Here is a 20,423-nt window from a genome sequence, read left to right on the forward strand (position 1 = left end):
GAGAGCAGGGACATTTCCTTAAGCCTGTTCATTTGAAATGAAGCAGAGTCTTAGCCTATTTCTGATGAGTTATTAACTATAACTTAAGTCTTGTTTTCATGGATTTATTTTTTTTTCAGTCCATAGTGCAGTAGCTAAAGCAATGTTTTAAAGCCAAAATGAGCTTGTTGGTCTATGGAGTTAAGTGAGGGGGAGGCTTGTTGCAATGAAAGATGAGGTGTACAGTAGGGGCAGTTCTCCCCCCTTTACCCTCAGGGCTCACAAGGGCTGCTCTGGCTTGGACTTCTGAATACTCTTATGGTCAGAAGGGAAGAGGGCAAGCCCACACTTTGCTACCAGTAAGCCATGACTTACCTTCCTTGTTTGCTCACAGTATAGCAACAGAAAATAATCCCAGGTACAGCTTTCAGACATTGGTTTTATTTAAATAAAAACCTCTGTGGAGCTTCAGTAGAGTTGAGTAACAGAGAAGTAAGGGAAAACAGTTGGTAAAGCTTTTTCCAGTCAAATTACAAGCTGATCCACTCCACAGAGTTAGGTCTTCTGCAGCTTTGCTGCTCTCCCAGGAGGGCAAAACAGGCACATCACAGCTGAAAGGGTCCCTGTGCTTCTGAACTGGTTTCCAAATAGCAGGCACTAACTATTTCAATTTACAAAGCAGTAAGGGGAAATTGAATGTTTAATTCTGAATTACTGCAACAAACTCTCTAGAGAGGGTTCTGTCTCTAGTTAGAAAAGCTGTGCCCTGGTCTTTGCAGCAGACTTGCAGCATCATCAGGACCTGAAAGAAAAAGCATCTATTAGCACTTTTACTCTAGAGAAGTGTTCTTCTAGAAAAGCAAAGCCATTCCTCATCCTTAGCATAACATGGCTTCCTTTGAAGCAATTTAATTTGAGGACATGGTGCTGGTATAAATGCAGTAGTACAGAGCACATGCTTACCCCCCTTACTAAAATGTTGAGGGGCAAAAGCATGATTTTCCAGTGCCAGCTCCCAAAGTGTCATAATTCCCACTCTGCACTTCTCCCTTACCTAGTTGTTCCAGGATTATCTACTCTAAGACTTCCATGCAACTCTTAAGAATGTATCAGTGCTGAGGGAAAAGGAAGCATGGATTCATTTTGGTTGGAAAAGACCTTTCAGAATGATACCAACCACTAACCTGCCAATTCTACCACTAAACCATGTCCCCAAGCACCACATCTACATCTCTTAAATACCTCCAAGGATGGTGACTCAACCACTTCCCTGGGCAGCCTGTCCCAATGCTTGACAACTCTTTCAGTGAAAAAACATTTCATAGTCTCCAATCTAAACCTACCCTGACAACTTGTGGCCGTTTCCTCTTGTCCTATCACCTGTTACTTGGGAAAAGAGACTGACACCCACCTGGCTACAACCTCCTTTCAGGTTGTTGTAGAGGATGATGAGGTCTCCCCTGCTCCAGACCCTGCACCAGCTTTGCTGCCCTTCTCTGGACACACAAGCAGCAGTTAAGTTACAAGACTGCTCATGCCACAACTGTATCAACCTGTTCTGCAGCTTCAGATGCTGAAGTCAGCTGGTTTCCAAATAAACTGAACAGCCTCTTCCCTACATCAGCATCTCAAGAAACCCAACAGCAACTGACAAACATCACTCCAAGAGGCATGACTCCATAAGGTGTTATCTCCTCATAAATAGACCATAGCACACACCCAAGTGTCCACGGCATCCTGCAGAGGATTTCAATATGTGGTCACCGCGTTAAGAGCTGCTGGTTTTTCAGCCATGCAAACTCTCTTTGAAGTGACCCTGAATTAAATTTTTAGTACCAGCAATTTTGCTGAGCACTCTTACCTTCAGGCTTGCTTTGGTGGCATGCAGTGGCCTGGTGGCATTTCTGGTGGCATGCAGTGGCCTGGTAGAGGACACCATGGGTTAAAATCAGATTTGGTTAGTGCAAGTGAAGAGTTAGCAACAAAGAAGATGGATGTAAGTTGCATGGAGCAGCCTTTTGTCTCCCTTTTTGTTTGTTATGTGCACAACCACAGCCCTCATAAGCAGCTTCTAGAGACCCAGTTACAAAGATTCTAACCAGAACTTCAGTTCCTCTGCAGAAATGCTGGAGCTGCCTGAGCATACAGCCCCATGCCCACTCCTCTGCGCAAGAACTTGCTCTCACCCTAAGAGCAGAAGGGAAGCACTTGTCTCTCTGACCTACATTAAAGCTTTATTCCCAGCAGACTTGGTGCCACATCATGTGGCAATTCAAGAGTCTGATGGCCTTGCTTTCTGGTCATGTCCACAACTCGCTAGAAACAGCAAAATCCTAGCAGCCTTGGTAATGACCAGGTGCTCTCCTCTCACTGCTGTTACCACCACCTTAACGCTGGGACTTAAATCAAGTTTCCTATCCTTTCTTGTTAAGGACCAATCAATCCTGTCAATATGTAAGCCAAGTTGCATGTGCCAACAAGCCTAAGATCCAAGTACAAGAGGAATTCCTCACAATCAACAGCAGCCTAATTCAGAAACCGGTACTACAGTTTGCTGCACAACTGTGACATCCACTTGAAGTAGATACACACGCTAGAATGACTGATCAGCACCCTGGTTCAGATACTGCCAAAATCTGGGGTGATCACTGCCCAACAGTCTCTGCTACCAGATTAACTTCTAGACTTTTTTAGAACAGTTCCCTGAAGTTTCAATGTTTCAGAGTCATACCAAGTGTGTGAGCTGACAGGCAGGACACAGGAACTACCACACAACCATGGATGAAATGGCAAAATTTATTCTTGTTACCTCATGACCCAGGGTTCTCCACAGCAGCAGCCGGGCAGAGGCACACAGGCAGGGACACAGGCACCGGAGCTCAGTCCTTGCTAGCCAAAAAGAGAAGATCTTGAACCTGCTGCTTTCACCTGTGTATCAGAGATTTTCACAGGCATAGTCTTCCACTGTGCTCTTATCTTCCCCACAGCAGGGCAGGTATCCCAAACATGTTCAATAGACTTAGGGACCTTATCACAGGCCTATGTTATCTAAACACTGATGTTCTACCAGTGAAGTACACAAAACCAAAACAATTTCTATGATGTGTTTTTCAACACTCCAGCTGCAAGTCACTTGAGCATGTTTACAGTCCTCCTCACCACCCCATGTTAACACACAAACTTCTATGAAGTGCATGAAACCTTCTGAACTGACAAGTAACTCAGCACTTCCCTGTCAGGCTCTTATGTTCCACCGCTCATCCTAGCGTAACTAAACTGTGGATTTTGCTAAAGCACCTGTTTAAAAAAGGAAACAAACTGAATGGACTTGCTGAGTTCCAGAGGCCAGTATCTAGTTCTCACACTGAAACATGAAAATAGAAAGCAAGCACACTCAATCCTTGAAGAGGACAAAGATTGTATCAGCAAAAATACCAGGTTTAACAGACACAACAGAATGAAAACCAACGATGCCAAATGCTGAACTCGTGTAGCACTGTTTTTTGAACATCCCATCAGAAGAATGCTGCTGGGTGCAGATACCACACAGTGCAAGAGATGTAGTTCATCTGCAACGGCTCATTTTAACATTCAAACTTTTTGTATGCTGGTGTCTAGCGATAAACTACACAGAAGTAATCTTCATCTCCCAAAAGCAGCCACGCAGCTAAAAGGGAAAACAGACTCCAGAAATTTCACCTAACAGGAAGAGCAGCTCCAGAATTCTTTTAAGTTTTTATATAATCCTACTGTGAAGGAGTTATACTTCTTCCAGAATATTTTGCTTGTTTTACTTTAAACCCTGCATTTAATAGAACAGAAGCCAGGAATTTTAACTAGTAGTAAACTGGCTAAGCTGCTTAGAAATGAACTCTGAAACCCAAACTTAAAGATAACCCAAATATTGCTGCTCAGTATAAAACTACCAAGCATCTCTTGACACACAACAGAAATGCAGCATGTTTATTGAGTTACTTCAAGTTCGGAGACTACAGTGCTGTCTCTTCCTACCTAGAGCCACAGCCACCGAGACAAGAAATAAGAATCACTCCCTTTGTGATCAAAGGGGGAATAAACTGTTTCACGCCATCTAGGAAACTCAAACCGCAAGAAAGTGTTAGAAATCAGGTACCTACACAAAAACCTGGCTTAAGAGTAAGTCCAGCCCATGTAATTCAACATGTTAGTTATACTTGTAAGTCCCAGAACACACTATATTTTGACTCTTACCAAGCTTTTCCTTTTGAATAAATTTTTTCATTTGTATCAACAGCATAAGTCAGTACCTAAAGGAGAACATAACGCATTATTACAGTTCCTAGGATGCTGCATCTGCAGAGATTTGTCTTGCAGTTTTATCCCACAGAGCTAACAGGTAGTTCAATGGGTAAAGCGAAACCACAAATTTATTCTATGAGGCATTTCCAACGACACAAACCTACAGAAGAGATCCTGTCGGGATAGACCTCAACATTTTCAGTGCTATAAATTAACACTCTAGATAAAAATGAAGCAGACTGGAAATGTCTCTCGTACAGATCCTACCAAGTGTCTTTTTACTTGTTTCAAGACATTTGGGGTAAGGAAGGTAAATGACACACTAACATTTGGGGAAGATGAAGTAACTCCTGAAAGGAAGACAACAAAGGAAATGAACTACTGAATTATGCTCTAACAGAATCCTCCCTTTAATTTACTGGTAAGTGTTAACTTATTTGCAGAAGCAAAACTATCAGTTTAAGCAGTTAAGCTGATCACCTCCTGTTTGACTGAGAAATTTGTATGAGTGCTCTTTGGACAAATCAAAGTTAAAATAAATTCTTAACAGAGTGAATGCTACATTAAATACAGTAACATGGTGCTGAAATAAGTCTCTGAAACCCTCTACAAGTCAGTAAGTTTGACTTGATATAGACTTCCAACCACTGAAAACCATAGCCCTTCAATCATTAAAGAATATGTGGAGCTTAGATGTCATACTAACCCTAAGAGGCTTCAGATTTCTGTGAAAAGGCATCCTGCATTTCTTCTCTCATTTTCTCTAGTTCCATGCCACCTGAAAAGGCAAGATAAGGTTACAAACTGTACGTGTGTGCATACAAACCAGCAGAACCTAGAGCAGTACTTGGTACTTCAGTGGTTCTAACACCTACAGGCATTCCTGACAGCCTCTGTTTAGAATTGCACTTAAAGCTACCATAATGTTTGAATATTATCCTATTTGATTTGAAGAGAAAGTCACAGAGTCATGATCTTTGCTCTCCGACACAAAACACTGTCTTCAATACTCAGATGCTCAGAATGAAGTGACATGAAAAGGACACTCATGTAAGATTTGTTCAGAAAGGCTAGTCTCACTCACTCTCTTCAGAGCAGTTGAACATTTTGCCAATCATCACAACAAGTTTCTCACAGCATTCTCAAGTTTGGGGGAAGGTAGGCCCTTCAGTCTTCTAAAGCAACACTGCATCTTCTCAGTAAGAAAAAACAGTAATATAGCCAGCTTACTAAGTGAAAGACAGCTAACCTACAACAGGCAAGGGTTAAAACAATTACAGTAACTTACCAAGATACTAGTTCAGAGTTGACCTTCATGTGGATTTCCTGAAAAGTAATAAATTGTTGCATCTGAGTAGTAGTTCCAAGTTGCTTCAGTAATTTACTAGGATTTAGGAACTCTAATACTCACTATGAAGCAGGCAGACTAATACTCCAGTTATGCTGCCTGAATGTTAATGCCAAAACAAAGCATTGCTTTTCAAATCAGGGCGATAGCCCAGTCTATCACACAACTATCAACATCTACCTGCAATTTAAGCAATCAGAGGACTATGGCAGAGAAGGTACAACTAAGGGAGTTACCTAAAAGTCAGCTGATAGGGTGATGTAAAGAAAACATGTAAGAGACACCATTTTAAGACAGCTTACAAATACGCTCTAATAAATTATCTACAAGAATGCAGCACTACATGTATTCTTCCTCTACCTGCTGATTCTACTTCCATTAGCAGGCAGGATGCAGAATTCAAAAACATCAAACCAATCTAATCCTTGGGATTTTACAGTAGGTGCATTTTGAAATATGGTTGTATAATTGTCCCACTAAGTAAACCTGTTACAGGTCTCATTGTCACCACTGCAATTAACTTTACAGTGAGGAAAGCACAACCTGTTACTCTTCTAGCCACGTTTTTCATTTCAGACACAAGTGAGTTGTGTCTATTTGCTGAATAACGAGGCATAACAACTCTTCACCATGTCTGCAGAATAGTTTCTGGTTGGAAGCCTAGTCAGTTAACTTTAAAAGAAGCATGTCACTAGCTGCCATCTGGTACTTGGATCTGTGTTTCAAAATAAAACATTGCTTCCATGTAAAAAGGCAACCAAAAAGCTAGAGACTTGAACTTTTATATCCTCACCCAACTACCTTTACCTAGGGAAAAACAAACTATTTCCTCAATACTTACTCTGAAGTAGAGGCTTTCCAGTGTGTTCCAGACATCAGAGGAATGCGCCTTCAAGAAGAAATATTTTGGAATAAGGTCATCGATTTAACTCTACTTTTATCTGATAACAGTTCAACAGTTCTTTAATGTTGTATTTGACAAGTTTCCCAATGAGAAACTTTCAATCTAATTGTTTCAACAGGAATACCAAGTTTAACCAGCACATCTGCACGAAAACCAACGATGCCAGCTGCTGAAATACTGTAGCACTGCTTTTTGAACTCCCCATCAGGAAGACACTGCTGGGTGCAGATACCATACAGTGCACTAATTAGTCTGATTATTTGCTGTGGAAATAGTACTTGTCTGAGGAAATCTACTAGTCTTATGCTGAAGCTCAGAAGAAACACAAAGCTTACAGCTTTCACTCACATGTTCCACAGAAGTCCACCGAAGTAAGAGATCTTGCACATCACAAGGGCAAACAGCTGCAAGAATTCAATCACACCATAAAAGTTACAACTGCTCACTGCTGCAGAGGTGGTGTGTTCATCTGCAGAGTCTGCAAAGAAATCAATATAACTGAACTACACTTCTGCAAATTGGAAACATGAAACTCATGCCCTAGATTCATCAGCGTTCAAACTGCTGTTTGAATACATGCAAATATTGTCCCTTTATATAAGTAACACAACTAATATATTCATCAGCTGTGGGTTGCAAAAGAAGGGTTTTTTCTAAGCACTAGGTTCCAGGTTTTTGTCTACAGTAACAGACAAAAACTGAACACGTGCTGGAACAGACTGACTGCATCAACTTTTGTCTTATTTTTCACTATTTTTCAAACAGCATTTAGCAGTACATAAAAATCAAGTTATCTGTCAGTCTGCTATAAACTCAGAATTAATAACTGTAGCAAGGAGGTTCAGTATCAGATATGCTGACATAAGAACAATTTATGCTGTATCGAACTCATGTTTTCTAGTCCAGCACCCTTACTGCAGCAACGATGCCCTAATCCTATCAAATATGTTCCTGTGAAGTTTCATTACTTGCCCAGATTTAGCTCATTGCTCCCCACATTAAAGATGTTTTCCTATCCCATTTTACACAGCGTTTTCTTCCATGCTATTTCCTCGGCTCTCCTGAAGCCACATGAACTTGTAAGGTCACACCCTGCAGTACAGTTACACACTGCAGTATGGTGCTTTAGCAATGAGCTATGTGCAAAACCAGCGGCTTCTTTCTGCTGTCCCCTCTGTTTTTGCATGGGACATGCATCAAGATGAAATTTTACCACAGGGAAGTGATCAGAAGCTGCAGTTGTACAATACACCCTGGTACAGAAAGCGTGGGTGGGGCACCAACCAGGAGACTTAAGTGTACAGTAGTTCTCTGGCATCTCCAGCTGAGATGGTCCCAGGTAGTGTCCAAACCAATCCAATCAGGTAAGATTAGGCTGCCCTGCAGCATTCAACACCAAGTAAAACAAAGTAGCTTCCAACAAAACCTATTAACAAGTATTCAAGAACTTGGAAGTTTTAGTCTTCATTCAGGCAGAGGCTAAAGGCTCCAAGTTTGGTCAGACTGATACGAGATGGTGCAGTTAACTCAATACTTTGGAAGCTTCACACTGAAGTTGCACAGCTATGAAACACTCATGTATTCACAGTGAACTACGGAATACTGTTTCTCCAAAATGTTAGGTGAAGCAAAGCAAAAAAGCTACCTTAATAAAATAGGAATTGCAAACTAACAGCTTACCTTGCACATCAAGAGAACTAAGCAGTGTTTCATCTTCCAAAAGCAACATAAACTACAAGGAAAAAAAGCAATAAAAGTGATAAGAACTATCAGATATGGTCAAATAACTGAAGATTCCTGAAGCCAAAAGCTAGGTTTCCACAATCAATTTAGCAATTGTAATAAGCTTGATTTTCATGTGTGTTTATCCAGTTCTAATCAGAATTGAAATTTAGTTCATTTCTGAGTCACTCAGCAGTTGAACAGAAAAATTCATCACACGAACTGCAGAATGAGCAGGACTCCACATACCACCTCGCTACGCCTTACCAAGCAAGAACCCCACTCCTAGATCCAGGATGAGTCTTTCAAGCCATACAGAATTTCTCAGGTAGATGCCTGAAAGAGTTACATTTAGCCATTAATTTTGGACCAATATTAAATGTAATCTTCAACTACTGAAGAGAGTAATTTTTGCAGTTTTAGTCCTCAGAGCTACCAAGTTGCAACTGAAAAACCCCAAACCTCCTTTACAAAGATTGGGGACATTAATTCAAGGATATAGGGAATGCAACTTGACCTGCTCTCATACTGAGGACCTACTATAAATCTCATACTGTCAACTACATTTTGAAAAAAAATTAAGCCAGTAGATAGTAAGTATTTTTCTGACAACATCTCCGTTTGGCACAGACTACTTTTACCTGCTGAACAGCTTGTTTGTTGCTGACAGCGATTTGGTTATTAGAGTATGTGAGTGAGGCAGACCACCCTCTGGTTTCTAAATCTTGTTGAGTCACAAGTAAACGTTTTAATTTTTTTTTTTATTTCTACTGCTACCAAGACAGCCTTGTCATCTAGGAGTTAGCCATATTCAGACCATTTCTAACCATTCACTAGTCATGTTTCCAACTGTCTAAAACACTTTTTGAGAAAGGTATTTGCAATTGGGGCAATGCTTGATAAGTACTGTTATTATAAAGAGCTTTTATCTGCTTAGTCATTCACGTTCACCTCAGAACCCATTTTGGACAGAGGAGGGCAAGAGGGGAAAAAGTATCTTTTAATCCAAGATTCACTATGTTGCTACAGTTATTTTAAAGACAATTTAACTTCAGATTATTGCATTACATTCAAGAGCAGAGAATTAGTTCTCTGAAAAGTTATTCCACATGGAATACACAACATCAAACAAACTGATTTTATCATCTTTCAAATGCATTAACCATATTTTGCAACAGAACTTTGTCTAAATTGACTAACTACTTCTGCATTTTTACTGTTGGCACTTGATGCGCATTAAAGCCTCGATTCTGTCTTCAACCCTCACTTAGCTCTCAAAGTACTTCAAAACATAACCTACATTTCCTTAAGACACAGGAAAATAATCTCTGAAGTATCACTCACAAAAAAGTCAGCTATGAAAGAAAGGCACCCTAACTGCCCTCCGTAACTTGGAACATATGTATGTATGTATGCAGATGCATGCATTTCACTGTGCTGCTGCTATGTTGCAGTACCTAGAACTTGTTTTCCTCGTTTTAATTACATACATTCTATGATCATTGGTTAGCAGAAGGCAAGTTGCAGAAGCTAGCATTTCAGCAAGATTATCTGCCACTGAATCAAGGATATTATACACTTGATGCAGGACAGCACAGAAGACTTAAAAGCCTAGCAAAAAGACACACAATACTTGTTCTGTAATGGTCTCAGACACCACCCCAAGATGCTCACCTTAAACACAATCTGACTAGGTTGGTCAGTTGATAGCTCAACACTGACTTCAGACCAACGGTTTAAACCAAGTAGGTGACAAAGGTGTCTGATGAGTGACCAGTGCCACCTCATTTCTAAGTTTTTTGTTCACCAAGGTGAACCTTGCAGAAGCCCAGAGTTCTCAGCAGCAGTCTTCCTCCTCCTCTATTTCAATAACTTCAGTTGATTTTGCATGTTTCACTTCTGGCTTTGACTTCTTCCTGGGAATTTTGCTGCTTATAATGGAAGAGCTGTTCTCCATTTCAATCGCTTAAGCCAATTTTGCACATTTTGTTTCTAGCTTTGATTTTTTCTTCCTGGGAATGAATGAGCTGTTCTCCTCCGTTTCCATCACTTCCACTGATTTTACACGTTTCATTTCTGGCTTAGATTTTTTCTTCTCTGTAATTTTGTTGCTTATAATGGAAGAGCGGTTCTCCGTTTCCATCACTTCAGTTGATGTTGCATGTTTCATTTCTGGCTTAGATTTCTTCTTCTTGGGAATTTTGCTGCTTATAATGGAAGAGCTGTTCTCCATTTCAATCACTTCAGTTGATTTTGCACGTTTTGTTTCTGGCTTAGATTTTTTCTTCTCAGGAATTTTGCTGCTTGTAATGGAAGAGCTGTTCTCTGTTTCAATCACTTCAGTTGATTTTGCACGTTTTGTTTCTGGCTTAGCTTCAGTTGATTTTGCACATTTTGTTTCTGGCTTAGATTTTTTCTTTTCAGGAACTTTGCTGCTTATAATGGAAGAGCTGTTCTCCGTTTCAATCACTTCAGTTGATTTTGCACATTTTGTTTCTGGCTTAGATTTTTTCTTCTTGGGAATTTTGCTGCTTATAATGGAAGAGCTGTTCTCCATTTCAATCACTTCAGTTGATGTTGCATGTTTCATTTCTGGCTTAGATTTTTTCTTCTTGGGAATTTTGCTGCTTATAATGGAAGAGCTGTTCTCCGTTTCAATCACTTCAGTTGATTTTGCACGTTTTGTTTCTGGCTTTGATTTTTTCTTCTTGGGAATTTTGCTGCTTATAATGAAAGAGCTGTTCTCCTAAGAAAATGGAAGATAGAAAAGTATTCAAAGGTTAAGATTTTGGTAGTAACTTTGCAGAAGTTAAGAACTCTTCAGAGAACTCCAGAATTCCTATACATTACAGCATTATTTCAAAGAGGGAGTGTGGACTCTCAAAACAGCTTCCTTCTGCATTACAGATCAGGATTCAGAGGTATCACACAATTAACTCTGAATCTAAGATCAAGAATTAAGTATTCCAAACATGATATACTAATTCTTTAATCTCAGAACAGAAAGAAGGTTAGAGAGCTTCTGAAGTTAAGGGTATTTACTCACCACTACTCTGACATCTTGATATTCAGAATTCAAGCTGTTATCATCACTGAAATATAAAAAGTCACATCAAGCTCTGTACTTTTATAGTAGCCTAAAATGCATAAACTGTTTTCCTACCACAAGCCCTAGTTTCTCTTAATATATATATAGAAGTGCTATGGCTTATAGGTGTAATATACTTCTACATAAGATTTGTTCCCAAATGATAGTTTGAAGAGTAAAACTAGCAACACTGGCAGGACAGAAGCAGTGCTTCACAGCAGAACAAAGATTTAGTAGCAGACATCAATAGTAGTATCAAGATATTTTGGATTACACCAGCAAACAGGCTAGAAAGCAAGTTAGAAAACAAGCAGAATATAATGATTAAGAGGACAGGCCTCAGCTAACATGAGTACACAGCTTTCATCCTGATATTATAAATGAGAAATATTATCTTCATACTGCCATGAAACACAAGTATGAAATTCCATTCCACTATCAACCACAAGTTTCTCTCAAGATAGAAAGGACTCCCTAGAAAGAGACAAAACCATCTGAGTACTATGGTTTCAGTAAGCAGCACAGAGGACTGGTTCTAAAACCTAGAATGTCTTCTACTACTCATTTCATATAAAGAATAGTGTCTAGGTGACCTAACTTGCATTTATTCTACAGAACTTTGTTTCTTCTGCCCTTTTGTCAGTGATCAAATTAATTGTTACTCCTTTTACAGACTCACCCCAATACTTCAACTCACATAAATTAGCAGTGTGAGTGATTACTGAAGAGAACAGTAGCTGAAAAGCACCTCTACCTTTACACTATCTTTAGGCTTTCTAGTTTTAAAGCGCTGAGTATATTTAAAACATTTTCTTGCCAATTTACTGATCCCTTTATTGCATGTAACTGTTTGACCATAAAGACCCAAGATGATACTTCAATGTTTAATAAAGCAAAAAGGAAATGAAAAAACCCAGCCTTTAGTCTTTGTCATAAAACACTCCCCCCTTCTTAATGTGGGATAATCACAAGTACTAGTTTCAGGATTTATTTTAATTTTTTTAAAAAACATTTCTACATCACTTTAATAAGACAGTACAAATCACTACTTGAAACAATGATCAGTCTTCAGATTAGAAGTATCTCATTCTACAAGTCACATTCAGAAGCACAGAATCCCAAGTGTCTGAGCATTTTGTTCCCAAACTAAACAATGCTTTCATAAGCAGATATTCACATTTAGATTATACAATGTTGATCTAGGTTAAAAGGACAGGGTAGGAACAATAATCATGTGCTACTACAAGCAACTGTACTCCCTCCTGAATTCCTCAACTGGAGTAGCAGCTGGCTGGTATGGAGTTTGCTTTCTTTATTAGCAGCATAGTGCTGTTTTGGATTTGCAGCATTGATGCTCTCCCCATGCCAGCAAACAGGCCAGGGGTGACCAAGAGCTTGGAGGGGTGGGGGAATGTGGGTGTGATGCACCTACCTGTATACACACAAAATTATTTAGTTCAGAACAAAAAAGCAAGTTTTATACCACCTAAAAAAATAAAGATGAACTTACTTTGTCTCCTCAATAGGGGAAATGGAGCCTTCATCATCTAAGTATTTGTGTTTCCGTGCTATCAGGCCTTCTCTTTCTAAGTCTTCACTAGCCTGAAGGGCTTTTAAAGATTCTTTAAGATGGTCTTCATATTTAAGCAGTTGAACGTAATTTAAAAATCCCTTTATAGCTGCTCGCTAAAGGAAAAAAAAATACATCCAGTGAGATCTTAAAAATACCACTATGAAGCATTTAAATTATGAACTGAATTTTAGTATTATATTTACACCCTCACTTTAGCTCTGTTGGTCTTAGCAATATTAAACAGAGGACATGAAGCGTCCCGTTTAACAGAACTGTTTGACTGTTTTACTGTAGCACATCAAGCAGAAGCACAACACAGCCAATTTAAATTCACTATTTTTAGACCAAGTAAAAAAACGAACTCTTACCCCACAAAACAGAAGACTCACCTCATATTCACGAACCTTCTTTAAGGGAAGATGTTTTTTTCCATAATATTTTTCAACAAAAGGGAACTGAAAACCTCTGTCTTTAAGCCTTCTCTTCCGCTCCTGAGGTGAGGCTGTCAGTCGTGGCCTCCCTCTAGGCCTCCCTGTGCTCTCATACTTTTTTTTCTTCTTCTTTTTCCCTGACCCACCCTTGTATTTTCGGTGTGCAGCAGCCTTAAACTTCTTTCCCCTGAAGTGATAGGCAAAAATGGCTTTCAAATTGAGTTTTGACTTCTTCTCGGAACCTTCCAATGATTTCACTGGACTTTGAGGGGCCAGAGAAGAATCTGAAGAGCTTTCATTGTCATGTGCTCCTGCAACAGATTCAGCTTGTTGCCTTGAAGATGGAGATCTCCTTTTTCGCTTTGAAGGTGCACTGGAGCACTTAGGATGGTGCTCACTGCCACTAGCAGCAAAGAGATCAATGAAGACGAAAAAATATTTAGTTTCAAAAGAATGTGTACTTTTATGATAGCAGGTTCTTCACATGAAAAATTCTGGAGATAAAAACTCACATTTCTGAATCACTGCTGTCCAATAAAACCTCAGCTGAAGCAGTTGATGATGCTACATCAAGATTACCAGAGCCAGAAGCCTTGGATTCATCTGCATCAGTCATGTTCCAGTTTGCCCTAAAAAAATCAATGACAATTCAAAAAATTAAAGAATATTTTATGTCAATCGGGTAACAAGACTTCCACCACTCCCATCTAATAGGGTCAACTTATAAGAACTTCAACTCAAGATTTTCCTTTGAACCATGAGGAAATGTATTAACCTTCAAAGTTATTTTGCAGCCACTTATCTCAAGATATTCATAGCATAATTTAAGTCAGAAGGGATTTTTACAGCTCTTTTGGTCCAATTCTTGCTCAAATCAAGGCTAACTTAAGAACTGCATGAGATAGTTCAGAAACTTGTAGAGGTGAGATCTGAATATTTTAACCCTCTGCCTACTAAGAATATTGTTTTTCTTTAAGCAAGCACATGTATATGTAGCCAACATCTTAAAAGTTTTAAGTTATAAATAAATAATCACTTAGCAATACCATATTCCCTGTTCTTTTGCTAGCTACATGATACCTAAAGCCTCCTCCTCTAACAATCCATCAACCCTTTGTTTGCTGGTTATCAATCAAAATGTGGACTAGCGCCACAAAAAACCTGTTTTCAATTGAATCTGCAAGACAACCCAAGCTACCCCTTCAGCTGCCCTGGTCTACACAAAAGGGACTGAAACACGCAGCAGAGGAACCACTCCTTCCTAGGTAACAGCCTTGAGTTATTTTACCTGCTCAATTGTTATTTACTAGCCTTATAGATCTGTATCTTTTCACTACACTTATAGTTTCACAAAACCGTATCATCGTACCCATGTCCTGATCCAATGTTGGGGAAGGCTTTGATACGATCCCAAGAGCAAGATTAAGACACAAACAAGGTCAAATGCCACATAGCCAAAATAGGTTTTTATTATTAAAAAAATGAAGAGGGCCAACAATAGTACAGAATAGAAGGAAAAGGCAGAAATAAAGCAAGGATGTGGGATAGGGCTGCAAGAAAAGTCACCACCATGGATCCAGTGGCGTCCCATTGGTCCTCAGCCTTCAGTGCTTCGGTGGTGGATGCACACAGATCTGGCTTTGATGGTAGATGTGCCAAGAGCAAGATTTTCTGCTGCCTTTAAGTTCATTGTACCAGCCAGCATATCTGCTCGCCTTGAGTTTTTTTTTCCTCTGGTCCAACAGGTTTTGTTGCCTCAAGGGAAGAAAAGTTTGCCTCTTAACAGTTCATTAACAATGCAGGAATGGGGTCTGGCCTACACAACAGTCACAAAACGCTCCAGGATGGGGCTATCTCAAGTCCATGTCTGCCCCTTTGAGGCGTGTCTAGAGTCCGCACAATGCAACCGCCAATAAGTGGAGACTGCATCCTTCAATACACTCCCGCTTCTCTGGGCAGCATCCCCCAGACCAGTTCACAGGCCGCAGCAGCTTCTCTTGGAGGTTTGCACAGACACAAGTAAGCTTTCACAGTCATAGGACATTTCAGTCTCTCACAACCCACTATTTCAAATGTAGTTACACAAAATTTACAATCTGAAGACACTATAGCAGAACTCATTTAATGTCCTCAGGAAACCTGCTACTGTCTGCACAACAGTTTTCAGAGTACCACTTACTCAAGATGCACAGGAAGACAAAGGTGTGCAACAGCAGATTGAGAAATTTGAAAATACAATAGATGTATACAGACTAGCAGTAAAGAATAAGAAGAGCATGCCAGAACAAATGGCCATAGAACTTGAACAGCCAGGACTGCTCACAATATTAATTTCGACTGCTCTAACCCATACTGCTACAGTGACCTTGAAGTTATTTTCACAACAAAGAGGATAAAAATAACATAAATGTGCTGCAGCCATCCATCAGTGATTTTTACAGTCTACATTTAGACAACTTTTTGCAACCTACCGCACTGCATCTTTCAAAATGAAAATATTTCACTCCCAAATGGCATTAAATGCAGGCTTAGAAGTACACTAGACCTTAAACTCACCCTAACACACTTACATAAGCACAGGGGCCAACCTGCCCTTCACCATGAAGGTGTTTTTTTGAGAGTGTTCTAAACGACCAAGATTCTGATCCACAAAAAAATGTTGATTTATTATAGATTAGTAGAAAAAGGCAATAAGCAAAACAGCGCTGGGTGCGTAGTGAGCCTCCGCTCCGCCAATACGCACACCAAGTTCTAAAAAGCAGTGTCTTTTATACTCCTGTACCACCATCTTAACCAATCCCCTTTTGTCAGATAGTTGTCCTGCTCTTCTTCCATTGGGTCATCCGAGTTGCTGGGGTACGTGTCCTCCTCCTATTGAGTCTTTTGAAAGTCTCAAAGCCTTGGTTTCTTGGCGTGCGTTTCTCCTACTGGATCTTTTGAAAGCCTCATGATCCCATCTTTCGGTGGGCTTTTTCAAGCAGCAGTTATATCAGCTCTAGGTGGGGTTTCTAAGAAGTGGTTACATTGTTCCAAGCAAATAGCACACTTTGTATTTTATCCATCTAGTTATAATATAGGTTATAGTGATCACAAATCATTTCAGATCCACAAAGGGTACCATATTCTATTTTTATAATATTTCAGACAGCAGGGTATCATGGTTTAACATTCACAAATCATTCAGGCATAACGAACCCGCCTTGCTTAACTTAGCAAACTAGTTACAATGGTTTATTACAGTCCCCCCCTTTTTCTTTTATACCTCAATTTGCTGGTTAAGCTTAAAAATAGCTTCTTTAGCAGCCCCTAAAAAGGTGGCATCTTCTAGTTCAGTCTCTAATCAGTGTTCTTGTTGGGTTAAGTCAGTATATTGTTGCCTTAATATCATGAGTTGGACAGTTTCAATCCTGTTCTTAACAAGGTTAATTAATTTGTTCAAGATACAAGGTCCAAAAGTGAGACTTAGTAACAAAATTATCAGGGGTCCAATTAAGGTTGTTATTAGGGTGGTCATCCACCCTAATTGATTAAACCATGATTCAAACCAGTTTTGTTAAGCTTCCATTTCCTTCTTTCTTTGTATAATGTCCTCACGCAGCTTGGTCATGGATTCCTGAACCACCCCAGAGTGGTCTGCATAAAAGCAGCACTCTTCTCCTAGAGCTACACAGAGCCCTCCTTGCTGTAAAAACAGTAAGTCCAACCCCCTTCTATTCTGCAAAACAGCCTCCGAAAGGGAAGTAAGGGACTTTAATAATGATACTGATTTTTCAATTCTTTCTAAATCTTCATCAACTGCAGCCCTTAAGGATGGTAACCCTTTATGTTGTTGAACTAGAGAAGTAATTCCAGTCGCTGCCCCTGAAGTTCCTAGACCTATGAGGGTCGCAACTGTTAGGTCAGTGAGTGGTTCTCTTTTCCTTATCCTGAGGTTATTATTATTCCAATATTTAAAGACAGTCTCTTTTGGATGATATAAAATCCGAGGCATGACTGTTATTTGTATACAAAATTCTTTGTTCTCATTAAACATAGTTAGGGACAAACAGGGAGTTAGTCCTGTATTTGAGCAAATCCACCATCCCCCTTCTCTTGGTATAGCCCATTTATTTCCAGCTTTGTTTAATGGTTGTATCTTATTTCCACACAAATTCTTTTGGTTTCTAGGCACTTTTCCTATGCATGTCCCTTGCCCTCTAACTTGTTGCATAGTAAGCCCAATTTTCTTTTTATTCCATTTACATTGTTCTGGGCTAGCTTCATTACTTAGGCTGTATGTAACATTAAGTCCTATCCCTTCATATAAAGGTGGTCTTGCATCATAACACAACCAACAGCCAAGAGTAGCATTAGGATTGGTATGGTTAAGGGCTTGGTATGCAGTCTGTACCAATCCCCATAAGGGGTTAGATTCTATGCGTCTCAAAGCAGTAATATTTTCTTGGGTATTTCTTGTGCGTCTCAAAGGAGTAATATTTTCCTGGGTATTCATGATGTTACTTCCAATTTTATCTGCTACTGTCTTATTCTGGCCAATTTCATTTGATATTACCTTATTCGGGCCTACAGGTTTAGGTGTCAGTAGGACAGGTCTTTTCTGGATCAGGATTAATCCTCCCCTATCAGTTCCAGGTTCCCTCAGCATTACGCCCCAAGTTCTTCCTACAATCCACCCAGGTTCTTCAGGTTTCTGTATTGTCAGAGTCAAATTTTTACAGTTTCCAGCGTTGAGTACACCCCCAGAATAGTCATAGGTTGGAGTTTCACAGTGTTCAGGACTCCACCCGACTTTTAGATATTTGTCCTTCTCTGATACATCCCAAGCAGTAGCTATAGTTTCACAACCCCAATAGGCACAATAAAAATAACCTGGTGAGTTGCAATAACTTCTTCCAGGATTTGAACGTGGACACCAATAAGTGGCCTTTAGGTTAGTCGCCCCCCAGCTCCACTGATGTTCCAAGTTACAATGAGACCCCAAAGTAGGGCTCAGTAAGTCACAATTTGTGACATTGAATATGGGAGCTCCGGAGGTAATCACTTTTTGAATTACTGTTGAATCCTCAAAGCGGGCTAAAATCCATTCGAAAGGTTGGTGTATCCAATCATTTGTTACACTTTTAATATAGATTAGGTATAACAACACTAGAATACCACTCATATTTCTGTGCATTGTGTTCAGTCGTAGGCTACTAGAAGTGGATGTATTTTATCCAGATTTTATCTCCACCGTTATACCCGTCTCCTTTGTCTACTCCTTTGCTTGGAGCAACGAGGTATGAATTCTTCTCGAAAGCAGTGGTATTCTTCAGGAGCTATTCTTTTCAGCCATAAACCTAATTACCTGAAGACACACAGTCTATTCTGAGTTTTATTCTAGGTTCATAATTACCTATCAATTTCAAAATCTAAATTTGTTGATATTTCCACCTATTTTGTTGTTGTGCCCACTTCCAAGCAAATCTTGTGGCACACTGTCTTAAGACTTTGTGCCAATCTGCTTGATATACTTCCCAAGTTGTAGGTATCACCAACTCCCATCCACAAAATAAAGTACAAATCTCTACTTGAGCAAACTGTTCTCTACTATTATATTATCTCAGCATTGCATACAGTAACGTTGCCTTTTAAATGAAATACAAGACCATTTTCTATTACAATTTGAACACTGACAAGTAACCCAACATGAGCATCCAGAAGTAGGATGTTTTATGCATGGAATTTCCAATAGATCTTCTGTTGCAGGCAGTTCAGGTATATCAGTTTCTGTTTCACAACAGAAAGGATGGACCTGTGGAATTCCCGTTAACTTATATAACCCCGCCCCCCCGTTTGGTAAGGTATCCTTTCTCTCCTCCAAGGTGCAAAATACACTTTTTGTAAAGTGTCCCCAGGGGCTATCTGGAGCACTGGTATAGACTATTTCTTACTTCCCTTCTAGAGTGGATCATTCAGTCGTCTTCTGGTCTTTCCTTGTAGTCACTTGGAGACTTCCTGGATTAGATACCACAGTCCATTTCGTTGAAGGCTGCTTCACTGGTCCTTTAACTCAAGTGGCGTGAGTCCAACCCTTTTCAGCTGTCCGTACCGCAGTCTCTGTAGTTAGAAGAACAAGAAATGGTCCCTCCCATCGAGGGGATAAGCTATCTTCTTTCCAACTTTTAATTAATACCCAGTCGCCTGGTTGCATTTTATATATTAAGAACTCGAGGGGTATTTTGTGCTACTAATCCTTTAACCCTAAATTCTTGCAGATTGCAATTCAAGACTGTAATATATTGTTGAATCGTAATATCATCAATTATGGGATGATCAAGGGGCAATTCGTGAGTACAGGATATTCTATACAACATTTCAAAAGGTGAAATCCCAGTTACCAAGTTTGGCATAGTCCTAATGTTTAATAATGCCAAGGGCAAGCACTTTATCCATGACATCTTCGTTTCAATCATTAATTTTGACAAATGTTGTTTCAAGGTTTGATTAGCCCTGGTGGTAGGCATGGCCTCTACCCAATGGGTAAGCTGGTCTGTTATAACCAGCAGGTATTTATACCATCCTGCCTTGGGTAGTTCGGTATAATCTACCCGTATCCTTTCAAAAGGTCTATGGGCCAACGGTCTTCCTCCTTGGGGGGTTTGCCTCATGTGTTTTTTATTTATCTCTGACAGGTCATACACCCTTGAGTTTCTTGTTTTGCTATTTCAAAAATCCCTAAAATTTTAAGAACTGGTCTACTAATGCTCTTGTACCCCAATGAGTCTGTTGGTGTAATCTATGTATTATTTTTCTAGCAAATCCCTTAGGCAACATTTCGCGTCCATCAGGAAGTACCCATTTATTTCTTTTCAATTTCACCCCTAATCTTTCATATTCCTTGGTTTCAGTTTCAGGATATATTTTGGGGCTCTCAGCGGATTCCTCCTTTTCTTCTGTTGTAAATTTATCAACAGTAAAAATCGTCAGGAGTGCTGCCCCTTTTGCTTCTTCATTGGCCAAATTATTTCCTCTAATTTGAAACTGTAATCCCCTTTGATGTCCTTTAACATAGGTTATAGCTATAGCTTTTGGTTCCCTGATAGCTTGTAGTATTTGTTCAA

The 20,423-nt window shown here is 39.7% G+C and overlaps 1 protein-coding gene and 8 non-coding genes across 9 annotated transcripts; all 9 read right to left on the bottom strand.

Annotated features, from left to right (window-relative positions):
• Positions 1-382: 382 nt before the first annotated feature.
• On the bottom strand, positions 383-17,968 carry TAF1D (TATA-box binding protein associated factor, RNA polymerase I subunit D). The gene is made up of 17 exons (XM_026854973.1): positions 17,714-17,968; positions 15,894-15,964; positions 13,836-13,952; positions 13,282-13,783; positions 12,830-13,005; positions 11,278-11,323; positions 10,702-10,977; positions 9,906-10,281; positions 8,190-8,241; positions 6,845-6,987; positions 6,447-6,494; positions 5,546-5,583; positions 4,964-5,035; positions 4,210-4,265; positions 2,789-2,868; positions 1,841-1,901; positions 383-781 (listed from the first exon to the last, which is right to left on the bottom strand). Exons 1-8 carry the CDS (start codon positions 17,966-17,968, stop codon positions 10,198-10,200), a joined length of 1,527 nt encoding a protein of 508 aa, XP_026710774.1. The 3' UTR covers positions 383-781; positions 1,841-1,901; positions 2,789-2,868; positions 4,210-4,265; positions 4,964-5,035; positions 5,546-5,583; positions 6,447-6,494; positions 6,845-6,987; positions 8,190-8,241; positions 9,906-10,197.
• LOC113487015 lies at positions 1,666-1,796 on the bottom strand. The gene has a single exon (XR_003399702.1). It is a non-coding gene; the product is annotated as a small nucleolar RNA SNORA25 (small nucleolar RNA).
• Positions 3,395-3,533, bottom strand: LOC113487000. The gene has a single exon (XR_003399693.1). It is a non-coding gene; the product is annotated as a small nucleolar RNA SNORA8 (small nucleolar RNA).
• Positions 4,320-4,451, bottom strand: LOC113487033. Its single transcript, XR_003399712.1, has one exon. It is a non-coding gene; the product is annotated as a small nucleolar RNA SNORA18 (small nucleolar RNA).
• LOC113486997 lies at positions 5,313-5,385 on the bottom strand. The gene has a single exon (XR_003399691.1). It is a non-coding gene; the product is annotated as a small nucleolar RNA Z40 (small nucleolar RNA).
• LOC113487020 lies at positions 6,090-6,220 on the bottom strand. The gene has a single exon (XR_003399705.1). It is a non-coding gene; the product is annotated as a small nucleolar RNA SNORA1 (small nucleolar RNA).
• On the bottom strand, positions 6,614-6,752 carry LOC113487003. Its single transcript, XR_003399696.1, has one exon. It is a non-coding gene; the product is annotated as a small nucleolar RNA SNORA8 (small nucleolar RNA).
• On the bottom strand, positions 7,094-7,220 carry LOC113487046. Its single transcript, XR_003399715.1, has one exon. It is a non-coding gene; the product is annotated as a small nucleolar RNA SNORA40 (small nucleolar RNA).
• On the bottom strand, positions 8,383-8,454 carry LOC113487058. Its single transcript, XR_003399720.1, has one exon. It is a non-coding gene; the product is annotated as a small nucleolar RNA SNORD5 (small nucleolar RNA).
• Positions 17,969-20,423: the final 2,455 nt, after the last annotated feature.

Source organism: Athene cunicularia (genome assembly GCF_003259725.1).
Source record: "Athene cunicularia isolate RWA chromosome 1 unlocalized genomic scaffold, athCun1 chr1_part1, whole genome shotgun sequence".
NCBI classification, from domain to species: Eukaryota; Metazoa; Chordata; class Aves; order Strigiformes; family Strigidae; genus Athene; species Athene cunicularia.